Source organism: Erythrolamprus reginae, chromosome 2, assembly GCF_031021105.1.
Source record: "Erythrolamprus reginae isolate rEryReg1 chromosome 2, rEryReg1.hap1, whole genome shotgun sequence".
Taxonomy (NCBI): domain Eukaryota; kingdom Metazoa; phylum Chordata; class Lepidosauria; order Squamata; family Dipsadidae; genus Erythrolamprus; species Erythrolamprus reginae.
Genome location: NC_091951.1, coordinates 211,886,245 through 211,909,602, shown reverse-complemented (window position 1 = coordinate 211,909,602; position 23,358 = coordinate 211,886,245). Strand labels below are relative to the sequence as shown.

At 42.9% G+C, this 23,358-nt stretch overlaps 1 protein-coding gene across 1 annotated transcript in view; it reads left to right on the top strand.

Annotated features, from left to right (window-relative positions):
* Nucleotides 1-22,697, top strand: part of LDLR (low density lipoprotein receptor) — a 38,962-nt gene extending 16,265 nt beyond the window's left edge. The window contains exons 5-18 of the mRNA XM_070741646.1: nt 5,831-5,953; nt 6,781-6,903; nt 9,988-10,107; nt 10,642-10,767; nt 10,900-11,071; nt 11,416-11,643; nt 12,167-12,285; nt 12,507-12,646; nt 14,484-14,625; nt 14,796-14,948; nt 15,651-15,848; nt 16,251-16,328; nt 16,585-16,742; nt 19,304-22,697. Coding sequence (XP_070597747.1) covers nt 5,831-5,953; nt 6,781-6,903; nt 9,988-10,107; nt 10,642-10,767; nt 10,900-11,071; nt 11,416-11,643; nt 12,167-12,285; nt 12,507-12,646; nt 14,484-14,625; nt 14,796-14,948; nt 15,651-15,848; nt 16,251-16,328; nt 16,585-16,742; nt 19,304-19,339 — 1,916 coding nt within the window. The 3' untranslated portion in view covers nt 19,340-22,697. The remainder of the gene's footprint in view (nt 1-5,830; nt 5,954-6,780; nt 6,904-9,987; nt 10,108-10,641; nt 10,768-10,899; nt 11,072-11,415; nt 11,644-12,166; nt 12,286-12,506; nt 12,647-14,483; nt 14,626-14,795; nt 14,949-15,650; nt 15,849-16,250; nt 16,329-16,584; nt 16,743-19,303) is intronic.
* Nucleotides 22,698-23,358: the final 661 nt, after the last annotated feature.

Sequence of the window (23,358 nt, the reverse complement as noted above, 5' to 3'; positions counted from 1 at the left end):
GGAGCTTGCAGCTCCTCCATTGCAAGCCGTTTTTTTTGGAGTGAGCACCCGGGGAAACTACCTCCGAGGTAGACCCCGGAGGAGAGGAAGAGGTTGACGCCTCGGGAGGGTCCGCCCCGCCCGTTGCGAAAATACCTGGGATCGTGGAGTGCCTAGGGAGGCTCTGCAGCAGGGGAGTGGCACTGCGCTCCCCCCGCCCCCTCGACATCGGCATAGGACTGCCGACTGGATACCGATTGTGCAGATAAATACCGGCGGCATGGGAAGTATCGGCTGAGGCCATTTTCCCCCAGGCGTTCAGGAGGAGGCGAAGGACGGGCGGGTCAGGGAAACTTCCCGCCCGCCTCCTTGATAACATCGCGCCGGCCATCTTGAGAGCCCGAAATTGAACGGGCAGGCCGGTTCGCGCTCGGCGAGCGTCTCTGGTTGCCAGGACAACGATCCGGCGGCCATGTTGAATGACGCAATTTTCGCCGGAACGCCTTAATCAATCTTCGGTTGGCGCCAAGTGTCTCCTCTTCCCGGTGGCACGCAGGCGCAGTCCTCAACCGAGCAGTTGCAATTGGCGGTCTTTATTGCTAGCGTTTGCGAAGCACTCTATCAGCGAACTTTGTGAGTAGATTGAGAAAGCGCTTTTAATAGTTATGGCTGACCAGTCAATTCCGGCCGGGGAGGAGGCCAGCGTCACCAGGCCTACTACCCCCAAAATAAAGCCTCAGAAGCAGAAATCCTCACAGGGGGCAGCTCTTAGAGAGGCTGAGAAGCGCATTAAAGCGCTAGAGAAGCAGCTGGAATCTTCTCAGAGGGCTGGGGGTCCACCGCCTATGCCTGCTCAACCCCTCATTGCCATCCCTCCGCCGGTCTCCCCCTTATTTGCTCCAGGGGTTGTAGGCTCGGCATCGGAGAGGGATTGGTCACCGGAGAGGCCTTTCCAACCCTCTACCTCTTCTAGGCCTGAGACATCCACATTTGCGAGACAAGCAGCGTGGCCTACCACCTTCTCTGTTCCACAGCCAGTCCTGCCTCAATGTGGTCAGGCACAAACAGCCACTTTCACCCCTACGGCTGCTGGATTGCGCACGGCACAGGATGCCTGGCAGAGTATGCCCCAGGCCTTACAGGACCTAGTTGTCAGTGCCTATACGCAGGGTCAAGCAAGTGTAGTTCAACAACAGCCACCACCTGCGGGCCCTATTCCATCGAGATTCAGGGACCCCTGGCTTGCTCCAGTTTCTCCTTCCGGCTTGGAGTCCAGGGATGAGGATGAATTTTCCAGGGATGACTTCAGCGAGGCGGAGGACGAGCTCTCCGGCGATGACCAGCCACCAGAACTTCCTGCGTTACCTGGCCTTTTCAAATCCGCCCTCTTCAAGGTCCTGTTAAACAAGGCCAAGATGACCATAGACCAGGCGGGCGAAGGAGGTCAGGGTGTTCCTTCGGCACCAGGTCAACCTTCAGGGGGCCTCTTCGTGTTCCCGAAGCAGGAAACTGTTAACGTACCTTCTTCTCATTTATTTCTGGAGACTGTGCAACGGCCATGGGAGAGCCCTGCGACGGGACAGGGCCCGTCTAACCTGGACAGACGCTTTTACACCTTTGACCAGGCTATGGAGGATCTTCTGGAGCTGCCTACGGTGGACAAGCCGGTCACCAGCCTGGTCTCCAATGCCCTCGTCCCTTCGGAATCTCAGGAGGGGTTGAGGGCCGAGGACAAAAGGGCGGACAATGTCGTTCGCAGGACCCATCAAATGGCGTCTTGGGCCGTGAGGGCGGCCTCGGCAGCCTCTTTCTTTAATCGGGCTACGCTCCTCTGGATTAAAGACATCCAGTCCAGAGTCGATCCGCAAGATGCGAGAATGCGCCAGGACCTGAACAAACTGTTAGCGGCCACTGAATTTTCCGCGGACGCAACAGTCAATGCCGCTAAGTTCGCCTCTAGAGCAATGGCCTCGTCGGTCGCCTCCCGCAGGCTCATCTGGTTGCGGAATTGGCAGGCCGACGTGAAGTCTAAGTGGGCCCTTGCTTCTTCACCGTTCAAGGGCAAGAAGCTCTTCGGAGACATCTTGGACGATGTATTGGTGGAGGACAGGGACAAGAAAAAGGTGATGCCCAACTCGACCAAAAAGCAGGGAAGGCGATTTACCCCCTACAACCGGAGACAGCCCTTTCGGAATGACTCCACCTCGACCAACAACCAGGGGTCGAGGTCCTACTTTACTGGATCCTTTGGTCAGGGCTCCTTTCGTTCCGACAGGACCCCACAATTTGACCGCACTAGAGCTTTCCAGGGCCGACGCCCCTTCAGAAGTTCCGGCAGGGGGTTCAGAAAGACTAAGTGACTTTCCTACGGACACTCCTCTGGGCGGCAGGCTAATCCACTTCTCGGACGTCTGGTCAAACACCTCATCGGACCCCTGGGCGACTGCCACGGTTTCTCAGGGCCTAAAAATCGAGTTTCTATGCCCTCCACCTTGCCGCTATCTGCCTTGTCGTGCCCCCTTGGACATTCCCAAAAAGAGGCTCCTATACCAAGAGGAAGCTCACCTGCGGGAGATAGGAGCCATCGAGGAGGTCCCTTTGCCTCAACAGGGTACGGGATTCTACTCAGCTATTTTCTTGGTTCCAAAGTCGTCAGGGGGGGCGCGGCTCATTCTGAACCTTCGAGGGCTAAATCGCTACGTAAAGTACAGGAGGTTCAGAATGCACTCTCTACGCTCCATTCTGGCTGCCATCAGACAAGGGGACTACATGACATCCATAGACCTAAAGGAGGCTTACCTCCATGTCCCCATTTTTCCGCCTCACCGTCAATATCTGCGCTTCAGTCTAGATGGGGCCCATTTTCAGTACAGGGCCATGCCTTTCGGGCTTTCTTCGGCCCCAAGATCATTCACAAAGCTGCTAGATGTCCTAACAGCTGGTCTCAGACAGCGATCGGTGCGCCTACTAGCCTATCTGGACGACATCGTGATTCTGTCCAGAACAAGGGACCTGGCGTTGCAGGACTTACACTTAACAATTCAGTCGCTACAGGATCATGGCTTCTCGATCAACTTCGAAAAAAGCCACTTAAACCCCACGACTCGGCTGGCTCACCTGGGAACCAATATAGATTCCAGGAAGGGCCTGGTCTTCCTGTCCCAGGAGAGGCAATCTACCATCAGGGAAATGATTCGAGGCCTGGCATCACAGCAATGCCCTCAACTCTCCTTCCTCTCCAAGCTTCTCGGGACACTGGTGTCATGTATCAACATCGTTCCATGGGCCAGGTACCACCTACGCCCCCTCCAGTGGTTCCTTTTGCCGTTCCAGAGAAGGAAGATCAGCCACTCCCACCTACAGGTGCATCTCGACTCCGGGGTTCGACGGTCCTTACAGTGGTGGGTATCCCCAGCCCTAGCAAAGGGTTCCCCCTTTCTGGAACGATACCCTCTTACGGTGACAACAGACGCCAGTTTGACGGGCTGGGGAGCCCATCTTTCATCGAATTTGGCCCAGGGCCTCTGGGATTCATCGGACCTGAGAAAAGTCAACATCAATTTCCTGGAATTGAAGGCAGTTTCCCTAGCTCTCCTGAGTTTCGCAGACCTGATAAGGGGTCAGCATGTCCTAGTCCGAACCGACAACGTCTCTACCCGGTCTCACATCAACAGACAGGGGGGGACTCGGTCTCGACGACTGATGAGGGAATCGGAGGCCCTGCTCAGGTGGGCGGAGGCCAATCTAGCTTCCCTGTCCGCGGAACACATTTCAGGGGTGGAGAATGTGTGCGCGGACTGGCTGAGCCGGGAGACCTTGGACCCAGGGGAGTGGCGGCTGGACCACACAATTTTTCTGGACATTGTGCACAGGTTTGGGAAGCCAATCTTAGACCTGTTCGCTTCTCACAGCAACTCTCAACTCCCACGCTTCTTCTCCCGCTTCCCGACACCGGGTGCGGAAGGGGTAGACGCCCTTCGGCTACAGTGGCCACCAGGACTTCTATACGCATTTCCGCCGACCTCCATCCTCCCCAGGGTAATCCGGAAGATTCTGGAGCAACGGGCGGAGGTGCTGCTGCTGGCGCCCTACTGGCCGCGCCGCAATTGGTTTGCGGACTTGATGCAACTGTCAGTGTCTCCCCCCTGGAGGATTCCGGATCACAGGATATCTCTCTCTCAGGGCTCGATCTCCCACCCAGAGCCTCAGTGGTGGCAGCTGACCGTGTGGAGATTGAGCGGCAACACCTAGAACGTCATAACTTACCAGATTCAGTTATCAATACAATTCAGGCTGCTCGCAGACCTTCGACAAGACGAATTTACCAGACAACCTGGGCTTCCTTTTCCAGGTTCTGTGAGGAGCGGGAGGTGGACCCACAAATGGCTTCCCCTCCCTTGGTCTTAAGTTTTCTTCAATCGGGCCTAGAAAAAGGACTAGCGCCCAACACCTTACGTCGTCATGTGGCCGCCTTATCCACAATCATAGGCGGGGATAGTTACAGGTCCCTCGCCAGACACCCTTGGATTAGGGACTTCTTGAAAGGGGCCGCCAACATCAGGCCACCACCAATTCATCGCTTCCCGTCCTGGGACTTGTCGTTGGTGCTTCATGCCTTAACGGGTCCTCCATTTGAACCGTTTCGCCATATATCGCTCCGTTTGTTAACACTCAAGACTGCCTTCTTGGTGGCGATCACATCCGCCAGGAGGGTCTCTGAAATTGCAGCTTTCTCTACCAGGGAGGACCTTTGTAGATTTCATCCTGATAGAGTTGTATTGAGACTGGACCCAGCCTTTCTCCCTAAGATCAACTCTACCTTTCACAGGGCACAGGAGATTGTGTTACCGGACTTCTGTAGCCATGGGACTCATCCTTCGGAACTGCGGTGGCACAAGCTCGATGTGAGACGAGCTTTGAAGATTTATATCCGCAGGACTCAGGGATTCAGGATTTCGGAGGCCTTATTCATCTCCTTTGCAACTAGGACTTTGGGCACTAAGGTCTCTTCTAGGACGATAAGCCGTTGGTTGTGTGATTGCATCAGGGAGGCTTACAGATCTAAGGGATCACCTGTTCCACAGGGACTTACCGGACATTCCACACGCAGTACGGCTACTACAGCGGCCTGGAGGACCCAGGCCTCTCTAGAAGACATTTGTAGGGCGGCCACTTGGGCGGCTCCGTCTTCATTTATCAGACACTATCGAATTGACTCCTTTGCTTCTGCGGAAGCAGCCTTTGGGAGGAGGGTGTTACAGCGGGTGGTTTCCTTTTCAGAGCCCCCGGTCCGTCCTTCTCCCTCCCTTAGTTAAGATCTTGGGTATATCCCATCCTGGACTCTCCTTGCAAGTGCATTGGAGAAGGACCGTTGAAACTTACCTGAACGGTCTTCTCGATGCACTGCAAGGAGAGTCCAGACCCGCCCGAATCCGGGACCGGGGTTATTATTGGAAGGTTGTGGGGTTTGTTTTGTTTGGATGTTCTGATTACCTGAGGGTTTAATAAAAGTTTGTTAGCTTTACTGCTCCTTCGTTTCCTTTAGACTGGAGGGCTAAGGGGGCGGTGCCTGCCTAATATTAAAATTAAACTCAGTCCCGACCAATCAGATTGAGAACTACCCATCCTGGACTCTCCTTGCAGTGCATCGAGAAGACCGTTCAGGTAAGTTTCAACGGTCCTTCTGGGCTCTAGTAATGTGTGGAAGAGTTGGAGATGCAAGTTTACACCCAAAGCTTGGTTCAATGAAGTGCAATGAACTCTACTAATGTACTATGTCTTATGCAAAGCTAAACACTGGGTTAGCATTCTGGTGTTGCTTGGCTCAAAGATATTCTTGCCTTTTGCCCAGTTAAAGCAACCTGCCGCCCTGATGAATTTCAGTGTGATGATGGGATGTGCATCCATGGGAGCTTACAGTGCAACAAAGAGCCTGACTGCAAAGACCTGAGTGATGAGGTTGGCTGTGTCAATGGTGAGTCCTGTTGGTAGTTTTATGTAGGAGGGGGAAGGGGGGGAGAGAGCCCATGCCATGTTCAGGGTGGAAGAGCCCATGCCATGTTCTGTCTGCAGTCCTGAGGTCTTCAGAGGAAATTCTTCTGCAGGTCATTCAGAAAAGCAGGCAATGCATTTGCAAAGGAGAAGAGGTGGTCTTTTGGAATACAGTGGCTTGGACAATGAGGAGAAAATCTTTGGCTGGATTAGCTTATTTGAAGAAACTGGAAGAACTGAATTTATAGCATCATAATGTTTTACGTTTCCTTATGGTCTTCGGGATGAAATATAGTTTAGGGCAGTGATGGTGAACCTTTTTTCCCTTGGGTGCCCACCCCCCTGCAGTTGGGCCTGCAACTCCCATGCACTGCCCCATCACCAGCGCTTGCACGCACGACCCTGCTTTCCCATTTCCTGACTTTTCGTAGACCCATGTTTTGCCGTCCTCAGGCTCCAGAGGCCCTGGAACCTGAGACGTGCAAAAACGGCCTCCCCTGCCCCACTCTGGAGGCGAAAAATGTTTCCCTGAGCCTCAGCACAAGCCAAAAAACAGCAGACCAGTGTGCATTGGAGCTGAACTATGGCATAAGTTTGCCATCTTGTGTTTAAAGTTTTTTTTTTTTAAATCAACAATAATGTTTATTAAAATATTAAATGCCTCTGCTTTCTTCTGTTGATGCTTTTCTGCTTATCTTCAGTTATCTTCTGAACAAAAAGTTGAGAAAGTGAAGATAAGAAAAGAAAAAACAGAAAAGCCAAAGGGAAACTGCAAAGTGAGATTAAACAATACTTTTACTTTTGCAACAGTGACAACTTGCAAGGGATCAAATGTATTTAAGTGCAGTTCTGGAGAATGTATCAGCATGGACAAGGTCTGCAATGGATTGAAAGACTGCAGGGACTGGTCAGACGAACCTCTTAAAGAATGCCGTAAGTATTTAATATTCCCTGAATATTCTGTGGCTGCAACAATTTTGATAAACTGACCTTGGCTGAATCTTTCCCCCCAATTACTTCAAACAGAATCAGAGCTGGTACTTGAATAGCAACCACTAGAAATACTAGACCAGCAAGTTAAAAAAGCATCCAGGAAGATGGTGTTGTCAAACCAGTATTTTCCTATTGTTGCCAAAAATAAATAAATAAATCCCTACATGGATGTTGTGGGGCCAGGACCAAAAAGGACTCTCTTGTTTTAGTTTTCTAAATCTGTATTCTGCTTCAGATCAGAATTCCAGGTTCCTTGACCAGAATTAATCTACTGCTTACCTACCCCTCTAAAAGGCTTAAAACAAGATTTTCCCAAGCCTGGTAAGAATTCTTTCAGTTTCTCCTAACTGGTGGATACAGTAAAATCCCTGTGTCCAATCATTTTTGCCAGTTGGACTCTGGAGAGAAAGAGATTTATCTGGTGTGATATTTGGTACATTGTGCCAGACACTAGAGATGAGCAGGAACAGTAGACATGGAGACATGGCAATATACATGAAATTAGTAGTTTAGCTGTGAAAGCTGAGCCTGTAGAAATCCTTGCAGAAGGTTGATATAACATATAATTACTAAAATGTGTAAACTTATTGAAGAATATTAAAGAATAACAAGTAAAGATAAAGTGATCTAATTTTTTTGTTTGTAATATACAAATGGAACAATGGGAAAATATGTGGTTGAAAAGATTTAAATTTACATTATGTAATAATCTTAAACAAAAAAAATATAAAATGATGTACTTTTGTATATGTAACTAAATTGTTTAGAAAGCATAACAGCACTTCAAATTGATGTTCAAATTGGAAAGATTTTATTATGTTTGATGATAAAACTAGAAAATTCTGGATTCAAATAATTCGAATACACTGGCTAAGAAGATTTTAAATATTAATATATGTACAATAAATACCAGAGGTTTTTCTTTTGGGATTAATGGATAAATAGATTTTGAGGGGGGGGGGGTGCAGTGAAATTATTGTATAAACAAAGTTGGAAAGATTTGCCATTATAAGTAGTCTTTGACTTACAATACAATTGAGCCCAGAATTATGGTTGTAAGTCATAGTCACCTTACTTAACAACCACAATTCCTGCTGTCCCCACTATGATTACTGAGCAGAGCATGGGCTGTCTCGGAGAGGTGAGAGAGATCTTGGGAGGCCTGGTACAGGCCCACAATGTAGCACTTCACAAGCTCAAATGTAACTTTCCCAAACACTCCCCTACTCCAAAGTGCTCCTTGCACAGGTTCCCACCCCAATTAGCCCCACATGCTTGGCCTCCTCTCATGACTTATTCTACTGTTCTGCTTGGAAGGAGACTTGGCAAATTCGCCGCCCAAACGCCCAATACAGATGCCTCATGGTATTTGCCAAAAGTGGAGGCCATTTTGGAAGTGGCCACAATTTTCAGAACTCAAGAACTGTAGTGCCCGCTTCCAGGATGACACCACATAATCTCTGTATAGGAAGGGCATACAGTGGATCAGCTGGTTCTCTTTGGGAAAGGGCAATCCTTGGAAAAGCTAACTGAAAAGGTGTGACAGGAGGCCAAAGATTATGAGACCCAGTGGGGAAGGAAGCGGGCCCAAGGACAGTGGGACCCAGACAGGTGGATGACAGGCCCAAGGGACCAGCAGAATGGAATGAGGCCGGGAGATAAGATAGGATTCAGTGTTTCTGCAATTGATCTAAAGGTGGGTAGATTTTCAAGCACTCACATTTTGCTCTTGTGACCATGCGAGTGCAGCAGTACCCATAATTTCTGATACAGATCCTAAGTCTCTTTGTTCATTGTCATTGTAATTATCAATTTGTGAAGCTTCCCTAACCTTCTCCCAAGTAGCCATAGGCTGGGGGATGGGGAATGAAGACTCGCAGTTGTATCGAGGAGTTTGCACCTTACTGAAAACAAAGCACATTCCACTAAGCAAATGTCAAGGCCATCTCCGCAGGGATCCACAGTGGCTGGAGGGAGGGAGTTATACAACCCACGAAATTGCTTCATTGAGGGATATGACTGATGCCACACCTTGGGGGAAAAGGGAAACAGTGTCAGAGCCAAGGTGTGAATTAAGTGAGGTCAGAGTTGGCTTCACTTGGTATGTTCCGACATGAAGCTCCTAATAAATAACTGGATTTCTTTTGAACCTCAGTTTGAAATTCATAATTTAATTAGGGCATTAGTCAGAACCCTGACAGTAATTTTGAATGTAAATTGTCATAAGTCGAGAACTATATGTACCCACAATAATAATAATAATAATAATAATAATAATAATAATAATAATAATAATAATAATTTATTAGATTTGTATGCCGGAGGAATAGTTGGTAAAAATGAAAAGGATGAAACTTGCTAAACTGACTACTCTGATCAGAGAAAAGACAATATCTAGCTATATTTATTCCTGACTGAAAACCCTTTACTGATATTTTTCATGAAAAAACTCAACAGTTTATAGTTTTAACATATGATTAGACAGAATATGTTACAGACAGAATATATTATAGAAAGAAGAGACAAACTTATAAATATATTTAACAGTTGTAAATGAAATCGGAAACTGAAATATATGATTTGTTATTAAAATATGAAACAGAATAACAGAATTGGAATGGACCTTGTAGGTCATCTAATCCAACTACCACCATCCAAACAGGGCAGGGCATCCTACATTATTTCTGACAGAGGGCAGTCCAGTCTCTTGAATTACTTCTTTCTATCTTTTTCCTATTTTTCCATTGCCCATCTGGTCCCCTCCCCCCAATTTTTTCCTGTTTTTTATTTTATTAATTTTTATTAATTTGTATTAGGTTTTTTTTAAAAAAAATCATTAATAAAGTTATATTAGTTTAAAAGAATTTTAAAAATTCAAATTGCTTATGAAGTCTCTTTGTAAACCTGACAGTAAACCATTTTGCAAAATAATAAAGGTTTGCAGATATTTGAAAAGATTAAAAGAACTTCAAGATTGTTTCCCTGAGATCAGCTCCATAATATATTTTTCTGCTGTCTTTCCAGGAACCAATGAATGTTTGGCTAATAAGGGAGGTTGTTCCCATATATGCAGTGACCACAAAATTGGATATGAATGTTTGTGCCCTGATGGCTTCCACCTGATTGATCAAAGAACCTGCGAAGGTAAAAATATCTTGACACTTAATTTTCTATAAGAAGCTTTTGATTTAATGCTTATTTCCCCAACTTTTTAGCTTCTGGATGTGTTGTTAATATAATCCTCATTTAAAGTGAGCGTTGATAACAATGAAGATAAATGTAACTTATTTGGAGATGAAAATTCCTACTTGATGAAGAGTCTATGGAAATTTTCAATCAGCCAGGTCGTGGTTGTCCCAAAGGTGTTTTTTCAAGAGACAACTGGACTTTCTTGTTTTTCTTTAAAGACACTTCACTTCTCATCCAAGAAGCATCTTCAGCTCCGACTGGATGGTGTAGAATGGAAGGATTTATATTCCTATATTGTCTGTAGGGGATAGAAATCCTTCCATTCTCAGTCAGAGCTGAAGAAGCAAACCTGGATAGGAACCCTTGCCCTTCTTCTTTTGCTTGATGCCATGGGGAATACAAAGTACATAAAGTATTTTTCAAGAAAATATTGACCAGAGAAATAACCTACTTCTTTGAATGCTTAACAACATCCTCTTGACTTTGTAGATATAGATGAGTGTCTCAACCCTGATGCCTGTAGTCAAGTCTGTGTGAACCTGAAAGGAAGCTATAAATGTGAATGTAAAGAAGGATATCAGATTGATCCATCTACCAAGGCTTGCAAAGCAATTGGTAAGTTAGGATTCTGTCTGTGTAGAAGGGGAAAGCTTTTAGAAAATCTTGGGCTGTTTTCTGTGTAAGAGAGAGGGGGAGGGGATTAATGGCCCCTGGAGTCCCAGAGTCTCTGCTCTTCTTCCTTTACAGGCACCATTGCTTACCTCTTTTTTACCAATCGCCATGAGGTCAGGAAAATGACATTAGACCACAGCGAGTATACAAATTTGATCCCCCATCTTAAAGAAGCAATGGCCTTAGATATGGAAATCAGCAACAATAAAATCTACTGGTCTGACAACTTTCACAAGAAAATATTTAGGTGAGTGTGCTGCTTTTGTGATTGTTGAACGAACCAATGTAGTGAAGAAGCAGAATTGTCCTGGGAAAGAGAACTGATTATCAGCATCCCAAAAGGTTCTGTGAGCATATTTGTAAGTTGGGTTACTGTTAAGAAATACCGGTAGGTGCTTTGAATTTATTGAGTGCTCTTTATCAGGCTAGTTAAACTTTCTCTGCTGATTATCGAGATATTATTTGCTTTTGAATTTTTCTTGAAAGTATATGAAAAATAGATGCTATTTGCCCACTAATCCTACACCCACCAAATTCTGCCATTGTGCAGCCCTTATCTCAGTGAGGTTTCTCTGTTTATCTTCCACACAGTACCCCAATTGATAAGGCTGGCAACCATTCTCACCATACTACTGTGATTAGCAGTGGCATCAAGGCTCCAGATGGCCTCGCTGTCGACTGGGTGCATCACAATATTTACTGGACTGACTCTGGCCTAGGCACCATTTCTGTAGCCAGCAGTGAAGGCTTGAAAAGGAAGACTCTGATCAAGGAAGTCGGTGCCAAACCACGTGCCATTGTGGTGGATCCAGTCCATGGGTATGAGTCTTGGAATATTTATTGTTGGAGGAAATGAGAGAGAATGAGTCCTTCTCTGTGGGAACATACTGTAGAAATAGCTTCAGAATTATTAAGAAGGCTTAATGGGGAAAAGGGTTAGGATTATTATACTTGCATGAAGAAGATCCTAGACAAAGCCCCTGGCATTTTCATTAGATTCAGGGAAAAGTCCTACTGAAAACCTGGGCAACCAAGATAGACCAATTCAGCAGTCTTTATAAATGTATACAGCGTATATGTAGACACTAAAAGTAAAATATAAGTGCTTGGTACATCCTAGATTTGAAAATTTAGGACAGCAAATTTAGGTCTTGTGATATCTTGTGATATTTCAAGTGTTAGAATTGTGGGAGGGCTATTGGGAGAAGCAGAAAGGCTTGGCAGACTAAGGAAAGAAGATATTGGGATACAAATTCATGGTGGTGAGTTTTACAACTGGATGAGTTGGTTTAACACTTTTAGTTTTAATTGTCCTTTTGTCTCCCTTTCTCCTCTCTGGTAGGTTCATGTACTGGACTGACTGGGGGATGTCTGCTAAAATTGCCAAAAGTGGTCTGAATGGAGTGGACAGTTTCCCCTTGGTGAAGGAAGGCATTCAATGGCCTAATGGAATAACATTAGGTATGTCAAGTTTTTTCTTATGGATGGGGTTTGAGGACAGATTTCTCAGTGGTAGTATAAAAATGAGAGGAAGTTGTTTGGGTCAAATTTTTCTGATATTGAAAGCAGTTTAGGAGAACTTATGGGAGACAAAGGTCTGACTTTGAAATATTGCCTTATGTGATTCATTTTCTATGTAGAATTTTGCTACATATCATTTTAACACCTTTCTTCTGTATTAGATCTGATTACCCATCGCCTTTATTGGGTAGACTCCAAATATCACTCAGTCTCTAGTATTGATGTGAATGGGGGAAACAGAAGAACTATTCTTGTGGATGAAGAGATGTTGGCACACCCTTTTGGCATTGCAGTCTTTGAGGTATTGTAGGTTGCTAAAATATTTCTGAATCTTCGTAGTCTTTGAGTTACAACCACAATTGAGCCCAAAATTTATATTGCTAATTGAAACATTTGTTAATTGATCTTTGCCTTCTTGTCACAATTGTTAAGTGAATCACTGCAGTTTTTAAATTAGTAACATGGTTGTTACGTGAATCTGGCTTCACCATTGACTTTGCTTGTCTCAAAATTAGATCACATGAGCCCAGAACACTTCAGCCATCATAAATATGAACCAGTTGCCAACCATCTGAATTTTGATGTGACCACTTTTTTCAATTATGTCACTAAATGAACTGTTGTAAGTCCAGGACTACCTGTACCAAATAGTGATGTGTGATTGCTTGGATAAGATCTCACACTGAGATGGAATTTAGTTATATCTTTTTTCTGGTTTATAATCAAAAGAGCCATCATCCTCACCATCAGATCAGTAAAGGTGAAGAGACAGAAATAGTAATTGTAAACCCCAGACCAATTTAAATACACACAACCCATCAACTTGCAGGAATACTTGGAAAGTTGGTAACATTTCTAAAAACCAATAAATAGATTATAGGATTATAAAGAACAAATAGAAGAATTGGCAGTGGAAATTTTAATTTTTTACATCTGAGGTGCACTTGAGAAAGGCTGTCAAATTGTCAAAAGCATGGATTTCTTGATAAAAATCTAGGCCAGGTTTAATTCTCCAGATATTAAAGAATTATAACTCCCATCAGCATGAAGTGTAGGGAGGGATGTTTGACAATCCATCAGCATCTTTATGACTCCAGATTTCCTATTCTTGCTTATACTTTTCATACAAAAAAAATTAATGTCATGATTAATGTTGTGAGTGCTCCTTGTCCACCTCAGGTCATGACAGATTCTGAGGAGGATGAGCCAGGCCTCTCTGGATATCCTGGGCTAGGGGGTTTGACAGATGAAGCAGAGAGAGGGAGAAAGTGACTTGAGTGAGCCTGAGGAACTACTAGAGGGGGCTGATGTGACAATGGGGAAGTGGTCCCAGTCGGAGGATGAGGAAGACATGAGAGTGGAAAGTCAATGGATTGAGCCTCGCTATAGAAAATTATCAAGAAGGGGAGAGGAGTTACATAGTAAAAGGTATTAGTTTACAGCCTTAGCCTCTTTGAGGTGTGATGTCACGTCCAGGTAGTATAAAGGCGAAGGATTGTGGGAAATGAGGTGGAGATTCAACATTCAATGGAAGAGATGTGAAACTGGGGGTGTACTTGAACGAAGCTTTAAAACCATGATTTCTGCCTCAATAACACTCATCCTCAGATGGATGCTTGTTTCCAGGAATCTGGTGAGTGTAAATCATATGCTTAAATGATAAATGGACTTTGTTATTTATCGGAATGCTAATTCGGCCAAGCTTGGCATTTTTCTTGGACCTTGTTGACAATTAGCTCCCAAAACGAAAATCCTCCCTTCTCCGAGTCTTTTAAAACCTGCTTTCATTATGTGTGCTTATATCAATAAAGAGTTTAATTTATTCATAAAATAAAGGATTTTTGAGTCAGGAGTTTCATTCCAAGGACTGTGCATAGAACAATTAAAACCAACTTTCTATTGCATTTCTATTTCATTTGAAGTTTAAAACCTAAAGCAATTTATTCACGTCTTAGGAGCAGCCAATTTATCAGCAAATTTAGACCTGTTAATCTCTCCCCCACCCCCTTACTGAATGAATTCCCCTTTTGCTTTGGAAAAATGCAGTGGCTGGATACCTTTGGAAGATATCCAAAGCCAGATTTGGAATACAATTATTAGTCCACAAAATTCATTGTCCAAATTAACCCCTTATCCAGGATAAAGTATTCTGGACCGATGTCTTAAATGAAGCCATCTTTAGTGCCAACCGCCGAACCGGTTCAAATATTGTGAAAGTGGCAGACAATCTCTCTTCACCGGAAGATTTGACACTGTTTCATTCTGTGCGGCAACCAAAAGGTAAGAGGCCTCTTCTTTTTTCTTAGTTTAAGTTTAAATGTTGGCCTTCGTTAGTTATTTGGGTCAGTACCTAAAACCTGATAACTTGTTTTTTTATAAATATCACCCACTTAACTTGTCCACAGTTTGTAAAATCTTCTCTGAAAGAAGAGGGCTTGTTTCTTTTCCAGGTACAAATTGGTGTGAGAAGAATGGCATCCCCAATGGAGGCTGCCAGTATCTTTGCCTTCCCGCTCCCCAAATCAATCTCCACTCCCCCAAGTACACCTGTGTCTGCCCTGATGGAATGCACCTGGACACTGACATGAGAAGCTGCACCCAAGGTACAGAAGTGGTGGGGACAAAGCCAGGGCCCTTGTATGGAACATGGAGAAAATGTATTTATTTATTTATTGGATTTGTATGCCGCCCCTCTCCCTAGACTCGGGGCGGCTAACAACAATGATAAAAAGCAACATGTAACAATCCAATTAATAAAACAACTAAAAACCCTTATTATAAAACCAAACATACACACAAACATACCATGCAAAACTTGTAATGGCCTAGAGGGAAGGAATATCTTAACTCCCCCATGCCTGGTGGCATAAGTGAGTCTTGAGTAGTTTACGAAAGACAGGGAGGGTGGGGGCAGTTCTAATCTCCGGGGGGAGATGGTTCCAGAGGGCCGGGGCCACCACAGAGAAGGCTCTTCCCCCGGGGCCCGCCAAACAACATTGTTTAGTCGGCGGGACCTGGAGAAGGCCAACTCTGTGGGACCTTATCGGTCGCTGGGATTTGTGCGGTAGCAGGTGGTTCCGGAGGTAATCTGGTCCAGTGCCATGTAGGGCTTTAAAGGTCATGACCAACACTTTGAATTGTGACCGGAAACTGATCGGCAGCCAATGCAAGCCACGGAGTGTTGAAGAAACGTGGGCGAATCTTGGAAGCCTCACAACGGCTCTCGCGGCTGCAAGAGTACAATTGCAAAAGTACAATGCTTCCTTGCATGGCAATATTAAATAGCAGTTTCTTCTGCCATTCAGATAATGCTACATCTGATCTCCCAACTATGGCTGCTACAAAAGTGCACTCTGCTAAGATTTCACCTACAGCCTGGCTGCTATCTACAAGTAAAATTCCAACTCAGAAAATGGATCATGTGCCTGCAGATGTACTGAATAATGTTGTTACCAACATCCCAGAACATACCACTCATGAGATGGTTACTCTGTCCCAGCAAGGTGAGAGGCTTCTTTTTTATCCAGGGATCCTGGATATAATCCCTTTATCTTTCAGTACAAAACCAGTTATTACTTAGTACCATTTACCTGAGAACTAACTGGCAGAAGTGGAAAAGATACAAAAAAATCTATCCCGAAAATAAAACATTGTTTCCATCTTGTTAAAAATTTCTACCAATGCATGTTAAGATTTTGTAATCTTGGAATAAGATCTCTGTAGTGAAAGTATAGTGTTAGAATTTACCTAACCCTGAGTGGAGAAAGCTTGGCTTGAATCTGTTCTGCAACTGAAGGAAGTTTCAAATTGGAGGACAAGTGATCATCCTCTTCGTTTTCCATAGAAATTTAGCACATACCATGTTGGAGGAGTTAACTTTAGCCTTGCGTTTCTTCCCTCCATAGTTCGAAATGGCATTGCTGCAGAAACAGATGGGATAGAACGGAGGGGTCCCTCAGCACTCACTATTGTTCTACCTCTCGGTAAGTTTCCCATTTCGGAAAAAGTCACTGGGGTGCAGGGGGAGAAAAAGATGTTCTAACTGACAATGATTAATCTCTAATTAATGGCTATTACAAAGAATAAGCATTTTGTTCAGAAGACATATTAATGAAATTACTAATTACTTATGATTTGATCTACAATTTTTACCTGTATAATTAGTATGCTCCTTGTTCTAAACCGTTGTGTTGGGTTGCTTAAATTGATGTGTCTTCTTGGGGGTGGGTTTCATTTCAGCACTGATTAGCTTAGTGTCTTTTGGGATGTTCCTCATTTGGAAGAATTGGCGTCTCAAGAACATCAACAGTATCAATTTTGATAACCCCGTTTATCAGAAGACAACTGAGGATGAAATTCATATCTGTCGGAGCCAGGAAGGATATACATACCCATCGGTAAGCCAACATTCAAGATAAAAGCTTCCAGAAGGCGACATTGGTAGGGCAACATTGAGCTAGACTTCAAAATTACTGCCAAGATACATGACTTCCTTCACTTGCTTTACAAGTAGTTCTTGACATATAATGGTAGTTGGGGGCGGAATTGCTGCTGCTAAGCAATGTGGTTGTAAAATTCAATCTAAACTGTCCCAGTTGCTATCATAAAGTGGATGCCCTGATCATTGGGTAAGGCAGCCCTCTACCAGGCAATCTCCCCTGCCTTTTCCCCCCATTGACTTCTGAGGATCACTAGCAAGGAAGATTGCAAATGGTGATTGCATGATTGTGAGGTGCTTGGCAACTGGTCATAGGTGTGAACTAGTTGCAAAGTATTCAGACTAATCGCAGAAGCACTGCAGTAGCCTAATTTTGGGGGCTGAATGCAAGTCCCTTTGTTTAGTGCTTTGAATACTTGCAGAATGAATGGTAGTAAATCAAAGATTACTGGTACTGTTGCTAACTCAGGTTGATTCCTTACTCCTTTAGTCTCATAGACACAGAAAATGCCTTCAGTAATATTTTGCTTAAATAGAAACTGGGATACTAAAATTTCCAGTTTATGCACATTTTTTTAAACAAAAAGTTCATATTAGTTGAACTAGAATTTAAATGTTTCACATCCATGGCATGTATATAATATAAATGGAATATGTAATAGCTCTTAATCTGAATTCCTTTAAAAAGTACACGTTTTATCAAATAGATACTTCTATTTTTTTTAGAGTTGTACAGTTAGCCCGTTGGTACTAAAAAGATGTTTTAAAAATATTTTAAGTGCAGCCTTCAAACTTAGATTAATTCAAATATTCTGAGCTTACCAATTGGCTTTTATAGCACACCCTCCACTGCCAAAAACCCATTGGTATCTCTTTTTAGAAATATGGGAGTAAAACAAACAGCTTTTGTTACTAACCATCCTTACTGAGGGTAGATGAAGTTTATTCAGAGAAATTGTTGGTTTGCTCTAAACGATGAATTAATTACATTACTGTAATTCATTTATCTTAAGGTTTTGGTTTGCTAAAATGACTTCATGAAGTTTCAGGGGAAATGCTAGGATGCCCAGTCCTTGGAAGCTGGTGTTCAGTTCTCTAACTTGGTTTCATACCTTTCCTATAGTTCAGTTTTCCATAAAATAGAAAATACTTTGATTCCAAAGTGCTTTGCATCTCTTTTGAACTGTCCTACATTTTGATTGTCCGCCTTGTCTAACGAACTTTTCAAGATACAAACCCGGTGTTTAAGATTTTTTTTGCCTCTTCTTCCGAACTATTTTCACCTTACGAACCCAAGTAGCTGCTGCTGGGATGAAGGGGTTTCTTCCCCCCCCTTTTTTTGAAGAAAGAAAAGGGAGGGGCGGCTTGGAGGAGGAAAGATTTTGCAGGGAACAACGGGCTTGCAAAGGCACTGAAAGGGTGTCTTTTGAAGAAAGAAAAGGGAGGGGCGCCCCCCCTTGCCTTTCTTCCTTCCCACTCACCCTTTAGCCTAGCCTTGCTTCTTCCACCCGCCCCCTTTAGCTACTCCTCCCTGCCCTCTGTTCGCCTCCCTTCTAAAGTTTGGGATTTTCCTGAAGGATTTGCACGCATTATTTGCTTTTACATTGATTCCTATGGGAAACATTGTTTCATCTTACGAAGTTTTCACCTTACGAACCTCCTCCTGGAACCAATTAAGTTCGTATGATGAGGTACCACTGTCTATATATACATATTGTCCTATATGTATATACAGTGATACCTTGTCTTACAAACTTAATTGGTTCCGGGATGAGGTTCTTAAGATGAAAAGTTTGTAAGACGAAACAATGTTTTCCATGGGAATCAATGAAAAAGTGATTAATGCGTGCAAGCCCAAAATTCACCCCTTTTGCCAGCCGAAGCACCTCGAAACCCCATCTCCGGACCTCTGTGTTTTTGCGATGCTGCGATTTCACTGAGGCTCCCCTCGCTGGGAAACCCCACCTCCGGACATCCGTTGCCAGCGAAGTGCTCATTTTTGCGCTGCTGGGATTCCCCTGTAGCATCACAAAAACATGGAAGTCTGGAGGTGGGGTTTCCCATGGAGGGGAGCCTCAGGGAAATCCCAACAGTGCAAAAACGGGTGCTTCACTGGCAACGGAAGTCCAGAGGCGGGGCATCCCAGCGGTAGCGGTGGGTTTGTAAGGTGAAAATAGTTTGTAAGAAGAGGCAAAAAAATCTTAAACCCTGGGTTTGTATCTCGAAAAGTTTGTATGACGAGGCGTTTGTAAGATGAGGTATCACTGTATATCTATAGCTTTCCAAAGTTGAAGCAGTTCTTAGGATTTCTGGAAAGTTGAGTAAAGTTGACGAAATTAAAAGTCGAAAAGAAAATAAACTGGAAATTTAAGTATCCCAGTTTCTATTTAAGCAAAATAAATACTTTGCTGGCAAAGATCACTTAACCGCTAAATTAAGATTTGTTTCCAATATTTTCTGAACATATCCTACTTAACATACCTCAATAGTTGTTTTCTTCATTTCACATCTTTCTTTTAGAGACAGATGGTCAGTTTAGAAGATGATGCAGCATGAAACTGCCTCTTCACCTCAAGTGCCTCTCTTAGGACTTTGCTGCTTATTTTCTGGGAAGAAGAACACAAATGGTCTGGCTTCCGTTCTCTCCCAGGCATCCAATACTACTCCCTGAGTGACTTGATGGATTGTTCCCACTCTCCTTAATTTTTTTAAGAAGGACATTGGTCAGCTGCCAGTTTATCAGGACATTGAGCAATTTATGGCATTGTTGGATTTTAATGTTTTTTTCTATATTTATTGTGCCCAGCGCTAACAGGACACTGGTACTTCTGATATGTCCTGGGTCTTCTTAATCTGACATGGTAAGAATATTCCTAAGTATTGAAAACAGGGATTCAACAAAGAAATTCTTCTCTGGATGCAAGCTTGGGTGTGCTGAGGTCTCCCTTTGGAGATATCTTTCTGCCCCATTTTTTTACACATGTAGTGAGCTTGGAAAGGTTGAGAATCTAAATCTAATTTGAGACAAGAAGTCAAAGTCACCTAATCCACAAGCTTCTAGGTGCCACTCTCCATCACAAACTGGACCAGAGAAGTTTTTAAAATGGATCGTATCATCCACGTTGTCAACAAAAAACAGTGACTTTTAACTCGAAAGGAAAGGATCTATTGTGAATCTCCCTGTTGGTTCAGGGTTGTCTGTTTTCTTCCAGCATTCCCTGTCCAATCTACCATGCACTTTTGTTTTTTGGTTCAGTTTGTGATCTACATAGCCTGTAATCTTGTATAACAATATTTGCACTTGATAGTTTTCCTTGCCTCTCTGGTCAACTGTGCTCAGAAAGTAAGAGGGTGGAAAAATGTAAACCAATGATACAAACAGGTTGACTGTAGGGATGGGGTTGTTGCTTTTGCTTGGTGCTGGGCCTCTTGTGCCTTTAGTGCAGATAAACAAAAATGGGCAATAGACTGTGCTGGCCAAAAAACAGGAATCGGAAGCCATTTTTTTCATATTCCGTCTAAAGTCACTTCTGTACTGTTGCCTTAATGCTGCATCTTTCTTTTCTTCATTGTTATCTTTTTATACTTGTATCCATTCCCTTCCTAAAGAAAATGTCTTTTATACTGGAAGAGAGATGCACAATGGATTGTCCCTTGTTCCACTAAATTGTAGCCCAAATCAATTTCATGTAAAGTAGAAAGAACCTATCTTAGATGTGTCACTTTTATAGTTGAAGGCAGTGTCTGTCGCACATTCTGAAGTGGGTGAAAACTAAGTGTATTTTTTGTATGACAACCTAAATTTCTAAAATGATAAATAATATCCTGACCACTTGCTACTTTTAAAATACTGGTATTAATATTTACAGAAAAGTAGAATTAGGATATAAATATAAAATAACTGCTATTAGTATAATCTTTCTCATTCCATCTCAGAAACAAATTGTGCATCTTGTCTCTCTTCCGTAATCTAACAATCATTGCCTGGAATAACAAGGAGGATTTTTTGCTCTTGGCCTGATACTTTTCCTTTGAGAGGGAAAGCACTAAATGCAAGGATTGATCTTTTGTCCTAAAGCTGTGAAAGATGCTAACCTCTTTCACGTAGTATAGAGTATGTAAATAACGTATGTGGTCCATGTTAAGGTATATCTTTTCTTTGCACAAAATTTGCCTTGTCTATTTGTATATATGTTCATAAAAACATGACTTATTTATTTATATGTTTATATTATTGAGGTTATTAATTGGCCTTTTTTTTCCTGTCCCACCTCACGTTGCGATGTCTTTTTCATTCTTTGCCTTTCCACAAAAACTGCTTTTAGTGTATCCACTGTGTATGATGTAAATGTTGCTCCTACTTGAAGTAAGCCAGACAAGGTGAACACAGTACAGTATGCAACATAGACATTTGTGGAAGTGTACTTTTCAAAGAGAACACAGATCTATTGCTACTTCACATGGTTTGTATCTTCTCTCTTTGACAGGTTTGAGTCACAAATTATTTTTGCTCCCCTACTGGTGCTCTGAATAGTGTACCTGGTAGCGAGGAACTGATACCAAATGAATAGTTAATTTTGTCTTTTCAATATTTATGAATCTACTTAACTTAAAAGTATATCTCAATTACATTTAACTGCTTGACAGCATTTTCATAAATAGCTATGGCGCTGCATGTTTTTTGTTATTGTCCTCTGTTGCCCAGGTTCTTTCTTCTGGGTTAGCAGAATTGACTATAGCTGGAGGCAGTTGGGAATCGATTGTTTTTGGTTCTGGTGCCTTTTGCTGTTGCACTGTGAATTTGTTTTAATTCTGCATATGAGTGAATTATGAGGGTCAACCAAAGTTTCTAATGATCAATAATTACAGGAGGCTCTGTTTCTACATCTTCAAAAAGGACAGAAAATATAATGTAATAACTTAGGGGCCTTAAATAAACTTTGAATGTTTTTAGGGTATTATATTAAACATTATCATAGAGGCTTTTTCTAAAACCAATCAGTTTGATAAATTGTTTTAAAGGGGAGGGGGAAATCACAAGATTGATGAAAAGGCTGCCTACTGTGATAAACTTCTCTTGGAGTGCTAAGCAGATGCTTTAATATTTTATCTAATTGGTTATTACAATGACAGTCCTTGTGAAAAATCTCACCAATTGGAGGCTTAACCCTCAAAACAGCCTAGGCATATTCAATGGGTTTTCTTGATTTTGTTGTGTTCTAAAATCTGCAATTTTTTTACACAAGCATCAGTGATTTGCTAGTGTGGACAAAAGTGTAGATTTGGGGAATATTGTGCCATTTTTTCTCCTACAGCAATCTAGAGCTCTGTTCTAATACTTCTTGTGGATCTGTATGACTCCCGAGTTGAATAATAGAACCTTAGCATGAAACTGTGTTCTCATTTTATGAAACTAGAATATTTTCAGCCTACAACTCATGAGCTTAACAAATTTGTTCTGTCCTTGGGATTCAGTTAGGTTTCAGGATGCTTGTTAAATCTCAGTGACTTTTTCAAGTAGAACCTTTTTTTTCAAAAGCAGAAAAACCTATGGAGGATAGTTGGGATTGGTTGGGATGCTGAAGAGAATTACCAGCCTTTGGTTTGTTCACTTGCCTCTGGGGTGGTGGAAAGGTTGAAGAATGACTTGGAATGCAGTGGATGGCAGGGTTCTTCCTTTATGCTGCCATGTGTTGATGCTATTGCCTTCTTGAATTGAGGCAAAGGAAATTCAGGTTAAGTTATTTTAATTGAATAGATAAACTGGTTTTATATGTAAACATCTGACAAAGAAATTGTACCTTTACAGATTCATTGAGCTTTATTTTTTTAAATATTAAACATGCCTCTTGAAATTTATGGGGTATTTCCCCACATAATGAATGAATTTAATAAATATTTAAATATGCTGAAAGTGTTTCATGCTTTCTGAATTTCAATATAAGTGTTGACTTGGGGGAGGAGTGCTCTTGGTTGTTATTTTATCTCAATACATTTGAAGTTGGTGCTTTTGGATTTGTGAAAATACGTCACATACTGTTTTTATGAAACTGAAATTCAAGAAGACTCATGTTGCCAAGGCCCATTGGTAGATGATATAGTCAAGGCTCCAACAAATGTTTAGATAGAATGATTGCACTGGCCCACTGGATGGTCTCCAAGAAGCCAAAATCTTCCAATATGAAGAAAAATCCAAAGCTTAGCACTTTCCTAAAGAATGGAAGGCAAGTGTCAAGTTTAGAACTGTTCTGTCTGGCCAGATCAATTATCAAAAATAAAGACCCACTCACATTTTGGTTCCAAAACACCCATCAAACAAAATTCTGCAATACAAGGGTTAATACAAGGAATGTGATATTGGCTGCATTTCATTAGCAGGAGATAATGAGAGTCCGTGATGCCAGCCAGAATAGAGTCAAATCTCTGCTACTGATGTTTCTTCTTTGACTAATTACTCACACGGTCCACGGGAATTTTACAGCTCAAATCAAAAGCAGGAATCGAAATCCATGGGAACAGAAAAGTATCTCAACTCCAAGGCTCTGTCTCTGTTTACCACACACCCCTTACCCATG